Here is a 17,938-nt window from a genome sequence, read left to right as displayed (position 1 = left end):
AAACCAGTGCCCCGACACCAAGGCTGTGATCAAACTCATTTCCTGGTTGTGTCCTGATCTCTTCCTAGGAAAACAAATTACCAGAGACTTTAAAAATGACATGAGTTCATTTTTAAAAATATTTTAACTTGTGTCACCATTCTATTATAAACTATTTAGTTTGGACGGTCTTGTACTTCCCACTTTTAAGGTTCTTTTCAAAATTTATAGTTCAGCGTTATTAGCCCAACCAATTAAGTTGTGTGTAAATAAAGACAACTTGGCCAAATATTATTTAATACCTTGTATGTTAATTATATGTAGGTACTCCTTCTCCAAGTATCAAATGAAGCTGTCTTTTTAAAAATGTAGTGTAGAAGAACCAACACACAAATAGCAAAATCCTACTTAAATTAACTACATTGGTGACAGTTAATGCATTTCTAGAACTTCTATGGACCTGTTACAACCCATTACAGTCGAAATATTGTTTTATGAAAAATTAATAAAGCCAGTGGAAAATGGAACCCAGCATCTGCATTAGCTGTTCACACCAAAAGAATCAGCCAGAATTAATTATGCCGTATGCTACATTCTAATGAGTTTTTCATTAAACAGTATACCATGATGGAAACTAAACAAGGATTATTCAGAGAATAATGCCAAAGGGTGTTTTTTTGTTTTTTGTTTTTTGGAGGAGATTAAATTAGTTAATGGGTTACACATTTAAACCCGACGCAAAGGTTAATCGATGTACACTTATCATGGTATTAAACCGAGTATCATTTTAAAAAACACGAACACCCCAATATCACTGATACTTCCTCTGGGAAAAAAGATGAGTCTATTTGTGCGTTTCTAGTATTTGTTTGATATACACGATATTGTAAAGACTGAAACCTTCCGTATTAATTCCCTGTCATTTTTCAAAACCATTTTCACCAGCTGAAATATTCTTTTGCTTTCAGCCCACGGTGTGTGTGTGTGTGTGTGTGTGTGTGTGTGGTGTGGGAAGCATGTTTAACAAATGTATCTGATTACTCTTTGGGAGATTCAGAGTTGAAGTATATTTTCTGCTCTTACCAAAAGAGTGGGGTCAGGAGTTTAAACCTGATCTGGGATATGGAAGGGGACTCAAGATGAAACTCTACCCCCATTCCACAAATATTTCTAGTCCCTCCTAAAATACAACTCCATACTAGCAAGTGAAATAGAAGAGGGGGCCCAAGGGAAGCCTGTCGGGAGGGATTTTTGGACCCCTGCAGTATCTCAGGGGTTCTTGTCCCTAGGAAGAAGAGAGAGAGAGAAGAGAGAGAGAGGGAGGAAGGCATTCTGGGTTCTTTGCAGAGACTTGTAAACTCCACAGATTTTAGCTAAAACACAGTTTCTATTTTTTTTCCCATTCCTCATAATTTGCAGACGAAAATACCTTTCTGAGCTGGGAGATAAATGTGCAGTTGGAAGGGACCCATCTCAGTTATAGGGAGGAACGCCCTCTCCCTGTCATCCTGCATGGCCCTGCCACATGGGAATGCAGGCCCAAACCCATGTGGCCCCATCCCCTGATTCCTCAAGAGAAGCCAGACATCGGTCTTGTGACATTAAACCTCCCCAGTTTAAATGTTGATGATTAATTCCCAATCTTAAAATGTTCTCCATTAAATCTGTTATGGTTAGCGTTCTGTCCAGGACATGGCCAAACCCAACAGTTTGGCAGCCATCCATTTGCTCTTCAAGGAACAATGGAACAAAATAAATCCCTCAAGTGCTATATTTTGAGATTCATAAAAATAGTAATAGTTAATAGCCCATTATTATTATTACCGAGATCACTTATTACCTACAAATTGTCAACCCCTTCCATGTAACAGATATGATCCCTACAACAATTCTCAGTGAAGTAGATTTTTTTTTTTTTGGTCCCCATCTTACAGATGTGAAAGGGAAGTCTGGGACCTTAACTGACTTCCCCAAGGTCAAAGAAACTTACAGTCACTGAGGTCAGAACATAAAACTAAGGATAAAATTCCCCAAACCCATACTTTTTCAGCTGCACTGTCAGGCCTTGAGAGTTCCCTATTTTTCCTCTCTGTGTGTTTCCTTCCTGCCTGTCTTAGTGCGATCTTGCAAGTGGGATTTTCTTATCTATAGAAGCTACATCCTGCCCAAAGGCTTCCTTGGTGGGATTTAAAACCCTATCACAGATTCTTAAAAGTGATCATGAGGTTCTAGCCAACATCCTTAGTCTGCAAGAGCCAGGGGTTTCCAGCCAGAAGGCAACTGAGGAACTGTTCAAAGTGGCTTAGTGCAAATGGGGTTGGTTGGTGGATATTTATCGCTCCACGGTTGGAGAGGATATTTAAACACCTCAAGACCAAGTATCACTATAAATAAGCTGATGTAGCTCCGTGAGTGAGTCTGAGCTTTGGAGTTACACCAAGCTGGCTCAGATTTCAGTTTTGTCTCATATTTTTCTCTCTCTGGGCTTTATTTTCCTTGTGTGTTTGATAAGAAAAAAAATCATAATGTGTGTACAGCGTACCTGGTTCAGTACCTGAAACTCTGTGGCATCTTAATGGTCCCTCCCATTAATATTAGCTGTAACTTGACGTTCTTTATGTCGTCCCTAGCATTTTACTATCGTTGGCAGCTTGGGCATCCCCTGGGAGCTCATTGGAAATGCAGATTCTCATGCCCCACCCCAGGCCTACCAGATGAGAATATTCATTTTAGAATGGCCCCCAAGTAATTCAGTGCCTATTAGAATTTTAGAAACAAAGGCTCTAGGGTAGCCCTTACCTAAATACTAATAGCCACAACCCTGAAGGAGATAAAACGTATTTCCATAGTTTTTGTTGTAGTTAAATTGCTTGCCTTCCACAAATACCTTATGGAACAATTTTTTCTAGTTGTTTTATTATCTTGAACAACAATGAATTAGAAATTTTTGGCAAGCATTCAAAGAACATGCCTTTAATTTTTTTGGTTGTTTTTAACAAAAAAAATGAAATAAATTTTAGCAAGTATTAATAAAATGATACCCTCTGAAATAATTCGTGACAGCTTCCTAAGGAGGGGCTAATGTTGTTCTGACAATCACTATTAGTGTCTTCCAAACAGAAAGGGGACATTAGAACAGGGGTCAGCAAACCTTTTCTGTAAAGGTCCAGAGAGTGAATATTTTAGCCTTTGTGGACAATAAGGTCTCTGTTGTAAATACTCAGCTCCGTCTTGCAGCATAAGATAAGTCATAAATAATACGTAAATGAACAAGTGTGGCTCTGTTCCAATAACTCTTTATAGATACTGAAATTTGAATTTTATGTGATTTTTCACGTCACCAAATATTAGTCTTCTATAGATTGTTTTTCAACCAGATAAAAATGTAAAAAACATTCTTAGATCACAGGCCATACAAAAAAAGTGGTAGACTGGATTTGGCAGAAAGCCTGTAGTTTGCCTACACCTGATTTGGAAGATTAGCCTTCAATCCATGGGTCCCAGGGATCTGTTTGGTTTGATCTGCATTCAGCACCATAAGATTTCTATCTGTGTGACCTTGGGCAAGATTCTAAAACTCTCTCTGTCTCAGGATCCTCATCAATTATATAGATGTAATGATAGTACCTGTCTTACAGGGTTAAGAGTAGGGGATAATCCAAATTAAACAGTGAATGCATTTGCTTGGTGCTTTTTGGGTAATTAGTAAGCCATTTTTGGAATCATTACTGTTGATGTGTTTAGTATCACATTGAGTCAATTGAATATTTTCTGTAAAAATCAGTATTAGTTGAATTTTGGAGGCAGGAGAGTAAGAGTGGTTCAAGTAAGTCATTACATTTTTTAAACAACAAAAAATCAGGGAAAACTTTGTATAGAGATTCTTTGTAGTATTCCTGCAACTTTTTTTGTATAGTCTGAAATTATGTCAAAAAGAAAAGTGAAAAGAAAAAAACCCACAAAATCATGTATTTCTTTTTATTATGAAAGTCAAAACTTGCATCATAAATTGGAGTGAGAGATTATCTATAATCTATACAGATTTACTTCAGGGCTCCTTTAAATATGGAAATCCCCTGGCACAATTAAAACATGATTCACTTTATAAGAATTAAGTATACATCCAACAGTTTTCTGCAACATCTGTGCCTCAATGGACATACTTCTGTATTTAAAGCTCGACCATAACCCTTCAGAGAGGCTCATCTTACAGGCATGTATAAAAGCATTAAGTATTAGCTGTGAAAATATTCTTACATGGATTAGCTCAATGCCAGTCTATGTTCAAAAATGCGTAACCACAAAAAGCATCCGCAACCCAAGAGGGCTTTGGATAAATGTGTCCGTTGGAAGCAGTAACCTCCATGGGCAGGGAGTAGCACACAGCAACCTCCCAGACCTCTGTATCTAACAGGAATTTGGTGCCCGTATGACCCTCATGTAGTACAGTGCCTCACTGATCCTCAGGGCAGAGCTCATTAGGGGGCAGGTGGATATATTAGTCTGTCTGGGCTGCCATGGCAAAGCACCACAGGCTGGGGGGCTTATACAACAGAAATGGATGTTCTCACAGTTCTGGAGGCTGGAAGTCCAAGATCAAGGAGTTGGCAGGGTTGGTTTCTTCAGAGGCCATTCTCCTTGACTTGTAGACGGCTGTCAACTCCCCAAGTCCTCACATGGTCTTCCCTCTGTGTCTCTGTCGTAATTTACTCTTCTTATAAGGACATCAGTCACATGGAATCAGGGTCTACCTTCATGGCCTAACTTTAACCTAATTAGCTCTCTAAAGATCCTATCTCCGAATACAGTCACATCCTGAACTGGGGGTTAGGACTTCAATGTATGTATGAATGTGGAGTATATACACTTCAGTCCATAATAGTAGGGCAGGAATGGGTGGGCCTTCTTTTGGATGGGAAACCAAGAGTGGCCTTGCTAGGATTATGCTGTTGGTGATCTTCTGTACCTTCTTTACCAGCCCACCTCCAGAGAGTCTGACAGAATAGTTAGGACTGGGAAGTTATTCTTTGTGTTCAAAATGCTACAAAGGAAAGGCAAAATTTGTCGATGCACAAAATAGCAATGATAAGAAGTAAATAAGCTCTTCCCCCCTGCCCACAGAAGTACTCAAACCAGGTATATTCAGCCATTTTTACTTTTTTTCCTAAAGATGTAGAGATGCCCTTGGGCCTGGATTAATCAAAGTGCATCCCGAGCAGGACAGTCACCTGGGTTGCTGATCAGAAATGCAGATTTCTGACCAGCTGAGTCACACTCTTTCGGGGTGGAGCCTTTGAAGGCATCCCATGTGAGTTCTCCCCAGTGGATTCTTAAAGTCTCACAGGCTTTGAAAACCTCCAATTTTAGGAAGGCAGGAACTCACAGCCTTGAGGTTTGAGGGACTGGCTCTCCTCCAGTGTTTCTCAAAGTATGGTCTCCTGACAACACGAGAGCTTGTTGAAAATGCAAGTTCTCAACTCCATCCCAGACCTATGGGATCAGTCCAAAACTCTGGGAGTGGGACCTAGCATTCTGTGTTGAACAAATCCCCTAGGCGATGCTGATGATGCAGGTGATTTTACGAACCCATGGGGGACTGAGGGCACCCCTTTCTGAAAGTACCAGTCCTATGAAGAAGACGTTTGCAGGTTTCTCTTACAGTGAACTAAGAGCTCAGAGCTTGTTCTTTCAATTATGACAAAAGTTTTCCTGTTTTTATTCTAATTTAAAAATATATTTTAAAAATCATTCTGTAACAATGGAAGCAGGAAAGAGTCAATGATAAAGTGAATCATGTTCTAGGAGCCTAGATAGCTTTGTTTCCCACCTGGAATTTGCCTCTGACGGATGCTAAGGCTTTTCATAAACCACATCCTTGTTCTGTGCCATTTTTTCCCCATCTCTAAAGAGGTACTAGTACTACCTGACCCTTCTTATTAGGGAGGAACAACTGTAGTGTAAAAATATGTGGGGAAATATTAAATAAAAAATTTTTTTTGTATAAAATGGAAGTACTATTTTTGTAGTGATTACTATTACTATGAAACATTTTTAGTTATGACTGCAATATGTTACAGAAATGTGGAATAGACATTTTGCCAGTCGTAATAGTCATGTTTCATAAAAACTGTGCCAAAACTACTTTTAAATTTTATTGATCTCAGCAAGCAAAGTAAATAACCATAGGGTCTCAGGTTTGGGGATCAATTCAGACTCCTTCCTTTGTTCCCTTTCTTGTGTATATATTTGTTCCTGAACCTACGAGTACTAAAAAAGACAGCATGTCGTTCTTTTGAAGGGCACAGGGGGCTCAGCGGGCATGCCCCAGAACCCACACGGTGCCCCGCACACAATAGATGCCAATCCGCATTTGCAGAATGAATGGCAGCCCTCGCAGGCCACCTTTTCTTAGCTGAGCACTCGTGACAGAGTAGCTGTCTAATGGCCTCCTGCATTCATTCACCATTTGCCTGTGGGATTTTTCCTCTCAGCCCTCTTTGCCGACTCACCAGGCCTAGTGAGAAAAGCTGGACCCCAGCAAAGGGCTCTGTTTGCACGTGACTCTGGATCAGCACACAGATGCTTTCGGAGGCTCAGACAGCACATGCCCCTCTCAGAACCTTCCACAGCAGGTGTTCCTGAATCCCTACTGGCTCTCAGAAAATTCATAAAATGTGGTTGTTTTTCTTTGTGCCTTTAATTTTTTTTTTTTTTTCATTTCAGTAGCAATAAGAGCATTCTTCTCCAAGTGTTCTAACTCATCTTCATCTTCGAGCTAATGAAGTGAGTCAGCCACTCCCAGTTGCTAGGCAGTTGGGGTGTTTTTTTGACATTTTTTTTTTCTTTCTTTTTTTTTTTTTGTGGAATTCAGAAAAAACAGGACGGGCCTAGTCATTCACCCTGGGCTGGCTTGGAGCTCTGCCTCTTCAGTACTAAAATGGAAGGGCAGGCATTCAAAAGAGCCTTTCTCTTCTTCCTTTCCCTCTTGCATCCTAATTTTATTTCTTGCAAGTGCAACATGGCTGCCTGTCCAGAACCCTCTGGTTCCTCTTGTCAGGTACCCCCTGCCTCTCAGCCTAGGTCCCTGGACCCATGGGGATGAAAGAGGACTAAGACATGACTCCTGACCTCTTAGAGTTCAGAGCATCCATGGGAAGACACTCATTCGATAGATCATTAAAACACAATTTAGAAAAGCAGAGGAAGGAAGCTGAACTCGGCAGGTGGAGGCAAATAGATCTGGTTTCTAGGAGGAGAAGCTGCTGTCGAGTCCGGAAGGGAATCATCTAGGAGAAGGGGCAGGGCTTCCAGGGAGAATTATCCTCCATAAAGGCAGAGGTGTGAAAAGGCACCGTTGTCCCCGTTGGTTTGAGTCCAATTTCCTCACCTAGGAGTTGGCAGCAGAGTACAAAGTTGAGAGGCCTCCTCTTCCCTATCTGTGATGGGAATCACCCCTTTGAGGCTTCTCCCTGCCCCTCGAGGGGCCAGGAATGACCCCCAGAGCTGTGGGGAGTCTCCAGTGAAGAAGAAAGGGTTGGGATGCCCCATCTGTACGTGGACCTTGGCTCACCCTCTCGCAGCGGGAGGATTCCTGATCCTGCCCGCGAGGGGCCCTGTGCATATCGTGCGGGAAGTTGGGATGCTGATGAGTGAGTGTGACAGACTTTGCAAAGGCTCTGATGATTCCAAAGTTTCGATCTGCCACATGGAGCCAGTTCCTGCCAGGCACAGATACGGGCTGCTCAGATTTCATGTGAAGCTGCATGAGTCAACCTTAAAAGAACCAGAGAAGAGGAGGAAGCAAGTGAATCCCGTAGAGAGGGCTCGTAACTGCACCTGGACTTTAGGCATGCGCATCCCCAGCAATAAACAAGGGGCAGAAGAAGGCACCCTCGAGAACGATTGGTTGGACAAAGCACTATTTTTAGCCAGGAAAACAGAAATGAGGCGGTCTTTAAAAATATAATAATTTAATCAAATTCATTAATCCTTCTGAGAGTCAGGTATTTTGCTAGGGGCTGGGAATAGATGAGTATGGTTTGGCTCTGACATAAGGGGGCTCATTGTGGCTGAGACCGATATGTAAATGAAAAGTTGCAGTACATTGTGACAAAGGATCTACTAGGGAGACTTTTTTTTTTTTTAAGTAGGCTGCATGCCCAGCATGGCACTCAGCGTGGGGCTTGAACTCACGACTTTGAGATCAAGACCTGAGCCAGGATCAAGAGTTAGAGGCTTAACTGACTAAGCCACCCAGGCGCACCTAGGGAGATTTTTTTTTTTTTTATTCTTTTAAGTGTGATGGGAGCATAGAAGGGGGAGTGATCCGTTAGCTCCTGGGGACTGGGAAAAGAGGCAGCTTCTAAATGACACAGTAGGAATTGCGGTGGGGTCTTTCTTTAAAATTAAACCCCATGAAATTCCCAGCGTTCAATCCTATTTGACATAAAGAGGTCAATTTCCTATGGTTTAACCTAACAGTAGGATCAGGAATGGCATGGAGGTTTCATGCCATCCACCAACTCTAATCAAACGGTAGCAACTGCCTAGAAGCTGTGTTAAGGATGATTCTGAGGATCCCAGGATAATAGGAAAGGACACTTGGAAATTGATGAATGGTCTGCCCTGGCTAGGGAATGGTGGCTAGTGGTATAAATTGAACACAGTTGCCATCTTTAAATTATAAGCAGGAAAGCCCCCTTTCCCCACCTCCCTCAAAAGCCTTTGTTTGTTTTTTAAACAAACACACATGACTGGCCCCTGCCCAAAAAATGCATGGAGTTTATAGTGTTCTTTGCCTCTTGGTTTCTGTTTAATTCAAAGCTTTCTCTTAAGAAAAGGTCACAAAGGCCTAAGAGAACATACAATAAGTACTTTGCAAATTAAATTAGAGGATGTTTTTTAGGTAAAATAAAAAGCAAGTCCTGTGACAGTATAGATTCTGTTTAACAAAGGTCAAAATTATTGCATAAAGAATTTTTTTTTTTCACGACCAAGAGGACATCCAAAGAAGTTATTTCAATACAGTTTCTCGGGATCTACAGCATAAGAGCATTAGGAAAGCTTCATTATGCCCTGCCAGGATTTAGCTTCCTAGAGGGAATCTGTGTTGTGTCCCAATGGGATTCTCTAAATTGCATTGAGAGTGTTGAAAATTGACCCTAAGGTTTTAACCGCACACTACTGAAATGTCCTTCTGGATATGTTTTTGCTACAACCATGCTATTTTTCTTTCAATACCAAGGCACCCCCCAAGAAACTTTAGGTTTCATTTTAAAAGTGGTTTTTAACCAGGGGTGGACACGAGAGACCCATGGAGTTTTCTCACATGCTGATTTGGCAGAAACATCCTATAGAAACATTCGTTTCTCTCTAAGGTTTTAGCAGTGAGCAAGAACATAAGGATGAATGGCCTCTGCAAAGTCAGACGAAGTACTCATTGATAAAGCAGGGTGGGGGTCAGGGCGTGTCCTTGGGGTGGGTATGCCACTCCTGTTGGTTGATTTTAGACCCCACACCCCCACGATCTGGTGTTCAGTCTGTTTGCTGTTAATTACCATACTGTGCCAGTTTCTTGCCAAAACTGGAAATACTTACCGGGAAGAAATTAGACCATGCACAGTCCCATCTTGTATGTTGGGTTGAACTTTTTAAATAAAATAGAGAGAAGAAAGAACCATCAGTTTAGCAAAGGCTGATCATGACTCAGGCCCAACCAGACTCTGAATACATTTACCTCCAAGAGAAGGTCAGTCAATTTCACTCTTACATCCAGGCTCTGGTGGGGGCTGTCCAGCTATAAGCGTGGGATACCAGGGTAAATGTCAGAAGGACCAGGGGACACTCCTTCAGATAGAACTTCTGTCCACGGGCTGCTTCTCCTTGTCACAGAATGGAAGGCTGAGTTGGTGAGGGAGGGCCCACTTAGGGATTTTAATCCATCTTTGCTTTATCTGGAAATAATGGACAAAATCTAGGGAAACACGGGGAACAGAGGGTAGAAGTGGAATTCGCAGAAGGCTCCTCAGCCCTCCTCAGAGGATCCATCTATTCTGGCTCCGTACCTGAAGGAGGGGGAGCAGTGGTCCTGGAGACCACCTCTGGAACTGTTTGGTTTTTCTAGTTCAGGAAAGATGGCTAGCCTTTAAGGGTTCACATGGCAGTCCCTCTCTGTTTGGCAGACCCCCACTCACTCTGCAAGTTTTAACTACACTTCTGTTGACCTTGGGAAAGATACTAAAGGATTATAGAACCCCTTAGCTAGCACTAGGGCAGGTCTTCAAAGATGTGGGTGAGCTCACATCAAGGCAAGCTTCTTCTCATGGGGAAAGCTTTCTGTTGTGGTCACGGCAGGAGAACCCAAAACTCAAAACCAAATGGAGGCAAGTGAACAGAAACCACAGGAATGCATTTCCATCATCAGTAATGGGCTGACAACTCCTTAAAAGTCTCTCTCTTTCTTTTCAAAGTCTGAGTGTGAGCTTTGTAGCAGCAGGAGAGAGAACTGATACCCTGAGGATCCCTGACCCTGCTCATCCTTGGAGTGGGCGGTGGTTCAAAACACATCACAGATTGAGGAGATAGCTCAGGATTCCACCGTTCCTCTCTGCTGTAAAATTCCATTGTGCCAGGATAAGCCCGGTGCCCTTTGATTTAAATCAGGCAGACGACAGTGAGCTCTGTCTGCAGTGCAGGCTTGGTGAGGCCGCCTCTCCGGCTGGAAGGCTGAGAGCTTTCGGGAAGAAATGAGATACGCAGAAGCCAAAGATGGTCTCAACCCAAGCCCAGCGTGGGTCCGAGGTGGGCCACGCAGAAGGTGAAAGTTGCATTCATTTCTTCCCCGCCGTACTTCTGTTCTTCCTCTGAAGAATTGATTCAGACGGGGGAGGGGGGTGGGGTGATGAAAAGTTTTCTCCAAACATAGCAGTTCACGTGCTGCCCCTTTACTAAGTGACGATTACATACCAGCCCCTGCCCCGGGCACATCTCTAGCCATATAATTCACAACGCTTCCTGGAGGTAGGTATATTCACCCCATTTTCCAGATGGGAATCCCAAGGCACAGAGAGGTATAGTGACTTACCAAGATCACACAGCTAAGTGGCCTCTGAGCCAGGCTTGTCATCTAGTTCTCTCTGATATTTCTCAAGCCCCCTTTGGCGCATGCCACGCTGCCACCATCACTGATCTGAAACTGGGTCCTGGGGCAGCCAGACCCCACTGCGGGAACCCCAGGTGACAAGGAGTGGCCCGTGCTTGGAGGGCTGGAGGGTGGGCTCCTGACTCCCTTTGGCTAAGCCAGGGGGCTGCCACAGGTGTCCCTGTCACGTGCACGGGGATGTGGCTTATGTTTTCATTTCTTTGCCTTTCTTGTTTGCGTTGCCGTGATCTCTCAGGTGTAGTGTGCCTGTTCCCAAACCAGATACCATCTATCTCTCTCTCTTCCGTAGGCACGGTGCTGTTGTGCCAGGCAAACCAGGAGGGATCTTCCATGTACAGTGCCCCCAGTTCACTTGTATATACTTCCGCAAGTAAGCCCGCTGTTGTGGCTCTCTCTTTGTTTTGTGATATAAATCTGAGTCCAATCACCTTCCCTGCCATGTAAGTTCTTCTCCTACCCTCCCTCTCAGCTCCACCCTCCCTGTGGCTCTCCACAAGATGAGGTTGGTTCTCATAAGCATGTTTCTGTGTTCCCTGTCACCTTAGCATCGAACCCCTTTGCTCATTATGTCTGAACGCTCACTTCCCAGATATCCCAGTCATCCTTTGTTAAGACCTGGAAGGATCGAGTCCAATGGATGGGACATGGGGCATTGGTCTGGGGGTGGGGGAGGCGCATGGGGGGGTTGGAGTTAAAGCTCACTGCCTGCCTTCTATCACAGCTTTGCAAATTAACGTGAAAATAATTGATGTAACATACACAGGCCATCCAAGTGGCCCCCTTGCCTAACAAAATGTGCTTGATTGTTACTCTTGAGCACCATTTTCTCACAGTGGAAAATAACGACTTGTTTGCAAGGCTCTTCTGCCCTTTACTATGTGATTGCATTGAGCATGAGGAGGAGAGAGAAGAATGTGGTTCTCTCCCATTTAACTGGGTGGGGGGAACAACAAGGCACTTTGATAGATAGGAATATAGCCATCAAGTGCTAGGGGGAGAAGACCAAAAATAAATATGGAAGATAGATCACAATGTTGACGTGGAAAAACCAAGGATTTCTCTGCCTGGGATGGATGCTCCAGGGTGGAAAATGCCCCACCCCGACCCCAGTTCCCAGAACAGGTTGAACAATTACTGTTCTCATGGATTCCATCATGGTGCCCCCAGCCGGTTTGCCCCTCCTCAGAAAGACCCCCAGACACAGCTCATACCTTCTCATCTATTTCAAGCCTATAAGACACCATGCTGTGAAATCCCCATAACTACAAAATTGGTCCTCATTGGGATCAGTGCTCAAGAGTGAGTGTGGGGATGGGAGAAGGTGGGCTGCTGGAGACCAGCTAGAGAAGGGGTGGTGGTGATGGAGAGCAGCAGTAATGGGCGCGTGATGATTAGGAGGATGAGAGACAGAGGGGAATCCTCCCCGAGTGCCAAGATCAAGCATCTCAATTCCCAAAGGCTCAGAAAAACCAAACTCTTTGCTGGGGGGCACAGGTTAGAAGCAGTCATCAGAAACCAAAAACGTGACTGTGAGAATCCCGACAGTTTCCGAAGGTGCCAGGTTATGGGGGCAGCCAGGTGTTCTTCCCAACCAGCATAGCACCTTCAACAGCAGGTTGGGTGTACATTAAATGCAAATTATCTTCCTGTGTCCCCGAGAAGCCAGAATCTAACCATACCGGCAAGAAGTGGTTCTTTCTAAATGTATAGACATTGCCCCCTTTGGGTGGTATAAATGTGTGTGCATGTATCTTGTAGAATTAGGATGCTAGTACACATTTTCACATGTTCAACCTTGTTTCATCCTCAAAATCTGCACCAGGTAGGTATTATAATGTTTGCTTTACAGCAGAGGAATGGAGGGGTACTGAGGCGGAGTGATAACCCAGGATCACACAGCCACGATATGGTGGATTTGGTTTTCAAACCTGGGAAATTATTCAACTTTTGACTGCTTTTCTGGCTCCATCTGACTCTAAATATCATCATCATTCCCTTGTCTCTCTCCCCTACCTTCTCTATAAACGTTATTTTCTGAAGAAACATTGGCGACCCAAAACTTAACCACAGTTGAGTTCCAGAGAGTTACTTTGTTTTATTCTGTAACATCGTTGTCCTATAGAACTAAGATGAAATGTTCCGTATCTGCGCTGTCCAGTACGTGGGCTCGTGGGACAGAGGCACTGACTTTTTTATTTAATTTAATGTTAATTAATGTTATTCTAATTAACCACATGGGGCTAATGGCTACCATAATGGAAAGCATGGCTCTCAATGATCATATGAAATATGCATTTCTACTTCAGTTCTCTGTTCAAATTAATTCCAAATAAGGGCTGGTTTGAATCGGTATAGCCATTCTAAGGCAGCTTTGGGGGAAATGTGTATCATCAATATCAAACGTGGAAATCTATCACAAATTCTTCATATTAAAATAGGGGAAATATCCAGAGGAGACAGTGTCATCCGAAGCAGGGGTCAGCAAACTACAGCCCAGGGGCCAAATCCAGCCCACAGCCTGTTTTTGTAAAGCTTGTGAGCTAAGAATAGGTCTTAGAATTTTTGAAAGATTGAAGAAACAGAACAGAAACAAAACACAACATGTGACAGAGACAGGTGGACCACGAAGCCTAAAATATTGTCATTCCAGCTCTTTACAGAAAAAGTGTGTTGATCTCAGATATAAAGGGTCTGTTTTATTATTGAAAATCCAAAATGACAATATCAGTTCACTGTTTATACATTTTTTTCCTTAGTTTAAAAGTAAAAATATATAATAATTACAGAAATTGTTTAATGTGTGTCCAACACCCTTCATTTTTAGATTGCATAATCAATCATAGTACCTACACATTTTTCATCCTATTATTTTCACTGATTATCATGTCATGTGCACTTTATGAAAATACATTAAGGGCCTCATAATATTCTATCATTTCACAATATTACATTTTAATCAACCCCCCCATTGTTGGTAGGAATTTTTCAGAAATATTAAAGAAATGTCCTTGTATATAGTAGTGTTAAAGAAAACAACAATTAATAAATAGTTGATTGTCCTACCCCATAACAAAGCAAAATGAAACAAAAACCTAGTTTCTTCCAATAAGAATCTTCACTTGTCGATCCCTTAAGCAATGGTATCCAGACTGACAAGCCCAGTGAGTGTTTTCGTATGGACAGCCAACTCTGAGGCTTCTCCTTCCCCACCTGTGTCGCCAAAGGGACTATAGATCACTTCCATCTCGAGGCAACAATGCTGAGTGTAAAGATGATCCATTCCTCCCTAAGACACATTGCTGAGGCTTTCTGCTTTAGTTCTTCAAGCGAGCAATCCTTTTGAGGCTGGACTGTTTGACATTAGCTGGCTTCTTTGTTTTTTGTTGTTGTTGTTGTTTTATTTTTATTTTATTTTTATTACGTTCAGGTAGCCAACATATAGTACATCATTAGTTTTTGATGTAGTGTTCAGCCATTCATTAGTTGCATGTAATACCCAGTGCTGTTCACCACTCGTGCCCTCCTTAATACCCATCACCTGGTTACCCCATCCCCCCACCCCCCTCCCTTCTGTAACCCTCAGTTTGTTTCCCGGAGTCCGGAGTCTCTCATGGTTTGTCTCCCTCTCTGATTTCTTCCCATTCAGTTTTCCCTCCTTCCCCTGTGGTCCTCCCCTCTATTCCTTATGTTCCACATATGAATGAAACCATATGATAATTGTCTTTCTCTGCTTGACTTATTTCACTCAGCATAATCTCCTCCAGTCCCATCCATGTTGATGTAAAAGTTGGGTATTCATCCTTTCTGATGGCTGAGTAATATTCCATTGTATATATGGACCACATCTTCTTTATCCTTTCATCTGTTGAAGGGCATCTCGGCTCCTTCCACAGTTTGGCTGTTGTGGACATTGCTGCTATGAACATTGGGGTGCATGTGCCCCTTCTCTTCACTACATCTGTATCTTTGGGATAAATACCTAGTAGTGCAATTGCTGGGTCGTAGGGTTAGCTGGCTTTGAAACATCACATAGGTTTTCTCTTCCAGATTAAGGTATATGTTCCGTGCAAAGTCACATGTTCTAGAAACAATCCCTCCAGCATATAGAGGGTCATTTTTGCTCTCTCTCTCTCTCTCTCTGTCACATACATGCACACACACACACACACACACACACACACACACACTGGGGGCACGCACAAGGCCATCGAGGTTCATCTCCTCTCTGAATGTGACATACACATGGCTGAGAGCCACCTCTCTTGTCTCTGAGGTCCGAATGGTGTGGACTCTTTTTGCTAAGAATCCAGCCTTCTACCCAAAAGCTGAGGATCCCTTACTTCTCAGCAATCTTGTAAGATGTACCTGCTTTTTAAGTTGAAAATATATATATTTCTTATGGTTATCTAATAGTTGTACTCCTGAAGAAAGGTGTGTATAAATTACACTTTTGTAAATTGGATCTTATGTGTTTACTGACTTCCAGGATTACTCCTGAGTTTGTGTTGGCTTTTTTTTTCCCCCATGGATCTTTAACTGGCCTTGGATGTTTTAGACTTAAATTGCCCCACTGCCTAGCCAAATAGCTAATCATCTGTAAATAACACCCTTAAGTGCAGTAGGGGAGATGGGTTTTAAAGGAATCCTGCTGAATTCCTCTGTAATGAAAGTAATTCCTACTTGAGGTTATCTGTTTTTTTAAGATGCATTTTTACATAATGGGTTTTCCTCCACTTAAGTGAATCATCCTAATAATATGACCCAGGACATGAAAGCATTAAGGGAAAGATTTCCACTCACGGCTCTTTGTCAGTACAACCTAATCCTGCAGATTCTCCTGTCTCTCTCCAACTGACCCCAGTTTTTCCCCCTCATCCTGACCTTTATCCCGGTGTGAAACCCCTATTCAACTTGTGTCATGGGACATCACGCTTGCTCCCATGTGTCCTGATGAACCGCTAGCATCCAGAGTGTAAAGTGGGCCTACTTTTTAGCAGACAAATGAAGTTGAAGCAAAACTCCAGAGAATTAGGCAAGATCACCTTGTGCCAAATGGAAAACATTTAATATTAATGTCTTTGTCTTAAGAATATTAACTTTTCATCAACTAAACTAATTAATTACGTGAACTACTTTGTTAGTTTTGAAATAATTTTAATTAATTTAATAGTGTTGTGTTTGCTTTGAAGAGCCCACATCTGACCCCTTAACAGAGGGGTTTGGTAAAAGCTGGGGCAGGTCTGGTGGGCTAGCTCACTGACTTCCCCCTCCTGGGGCCAGTGATCTGTAGGCTCCTCCCTCGTGGGGGAAAGGCACCTGCTTTACTCTGTTTGTATATAGTGCATGCTTACTATCAAAACATGCCTCCAGACAGAACTAGGAATGGAAAGAACATGTCACTTTTCTTCCAGATGAAAACATTACCTCCATTTTTTATTAGTTGAAATTTCAAGAGGTAAATTCATGGTTCCGTGAATGGCAAAGTCACTTTCTAATTTGGATTAGCGAAGCCAGCCCTCACTGATCCTTATTTCCATGTGAAGTAGATGTTTCCAGAAGCCGGTCAGTGTTACCCTCTTAATTCTGTTTTCTTTACAGTTTTATGAATAAACTTCAAATTACAAATATAACACGTGCTCCCGGTAATTAGAGAAGCATGCAAATAAACACACACACATATGTGTGTGAAATGATGTGGTAATAATATCTCCATTTTATCCAAAAACATACACCTTTAATGAAACCCATATTGACTGCCTGGAAAGTATCTTTCCACATCTTCCCCATAATAATGCAAAGAAGGACATACACACGTGAAATGGGGGTGTTGGTAGTTTGATTTTATACAGAGGGGAGTGTTGCATATACATATTATGTGCGCATGACATGTATTAATTATATTTTGTTTCACTTAATAGCAGATTTTGGCTCCCTCGCATTCAGCCGTCTGGGTATTTTCCCACTGTCCCGTGGTGTGGATGCTCCTTCAGCCGTCCCCTGTCCATACTCATTCAAACTACCCCTTTTCCTAAAGCCTGCAGCAAATATCTTTACATATACCCTGACACCCCAGTGCCTCAAATCCCACATCCAGCTTCCCAAACACGCGGTTGGTGGTTCCATCCCGACATCCTTGCCGGAGCCGTCGTATTCTGCTCTTTTTTTAATTTTGAAAATCAGATGGGTGAAACATAGCCTCTGAATTTGCTCTCTTCTGCATTTGCCTTCCTCCTAGTGACGAGCATCAGAATCGCTACTTTCATCGTCATGTGGACATTATGTCTTGTGGATTTCCAGTACACATCTGCCCATTTCTCTTCTGGGTTTTTCTGATTTTATTTTTTTTACTTAAATTCAATTAGCCAACATATAGTACATCATTAGTTTCAGATGTAGTGTTCAATAATTCATCAGTTGTGTATAACACCCAGTGCTCATCCCATCACGGGCCCTCCTTTATGCCCATCACCCAGTTACCCCTTCCCCCCACCCACCTCCCTTCCAGCAACCCTCAGTTTGTTTCCTAGAATCAAGAGTCTCTCGTGGTTTTTCTCCCTCTCTGATTTCTTCCCGTTGAGTTTTCCCTCCCTTCCCCTATGACCCTCTGTGCTGTTTCTGATTTTATTTTTAATTCACATTGAGAGAGAACTATTCATTAGGGGGAATAACCTATGAAAAGCACAGATGTTGCAAACATATTTCCTATTTGGGGCCTTGGATCTTGCTTACACTCCAGCACACATTTTTAAATACACAGGCAAATATATCCATCTTTTCTCTTGCTACAGCTTTAGACAC

The 17,938-nt window shown here is 42.6% G+C and overlaps 1 protein-coding gene across 33 annotated transcripts in view; it reads left to right on the top strand.

The window, feature by feature from the left end:
• The window catches only part of RBFOX1 (RNA binding fox-1 homolog 1), a 1,991,091-nt gene that overhangs the window by 1,903,676 nt on the left and 69,477 nt on the right, over nt 1-17,938 (top strand). For 25 of the 33 annotated variants that reach the window (XM_078074837.1, XM_078074843.1, XM_078074838.1 and 22 more), the window contains one exon: nt 11,430-11,510. The exons of the other annotated variants lie outside the window; for them this stretch is intronic. In XM_078074837.1, coding sequence (XP_077930963.1) covers nt 11,430-11,510 — 81 coding nt within the window. The remainder of the gene's footprint in view (nt 1-11,429; nt 11,511-17,938) is intronic. 33 annotated transcript variants of the gene reach the window in all.

Source organism: Halichoerus grypus, chromosome 6, assembly GCF_964656455.1.
Source record: "Halichoerus grypus chromosome 6, mHalGry1.hap1.1, whole genome shotgun sequence".
Lineage (NCBI taxonomy): Eukaryota > Metazoa > Chordata > Mammalia > Carnivora > Phocidae > Halichoerus > Halichoerus grypus.
The sequence above is the reverse complement of the archived record's forward strand: the minus strand, read 5'-3'. Positions and strand labels throughout refer to the sequence as shown.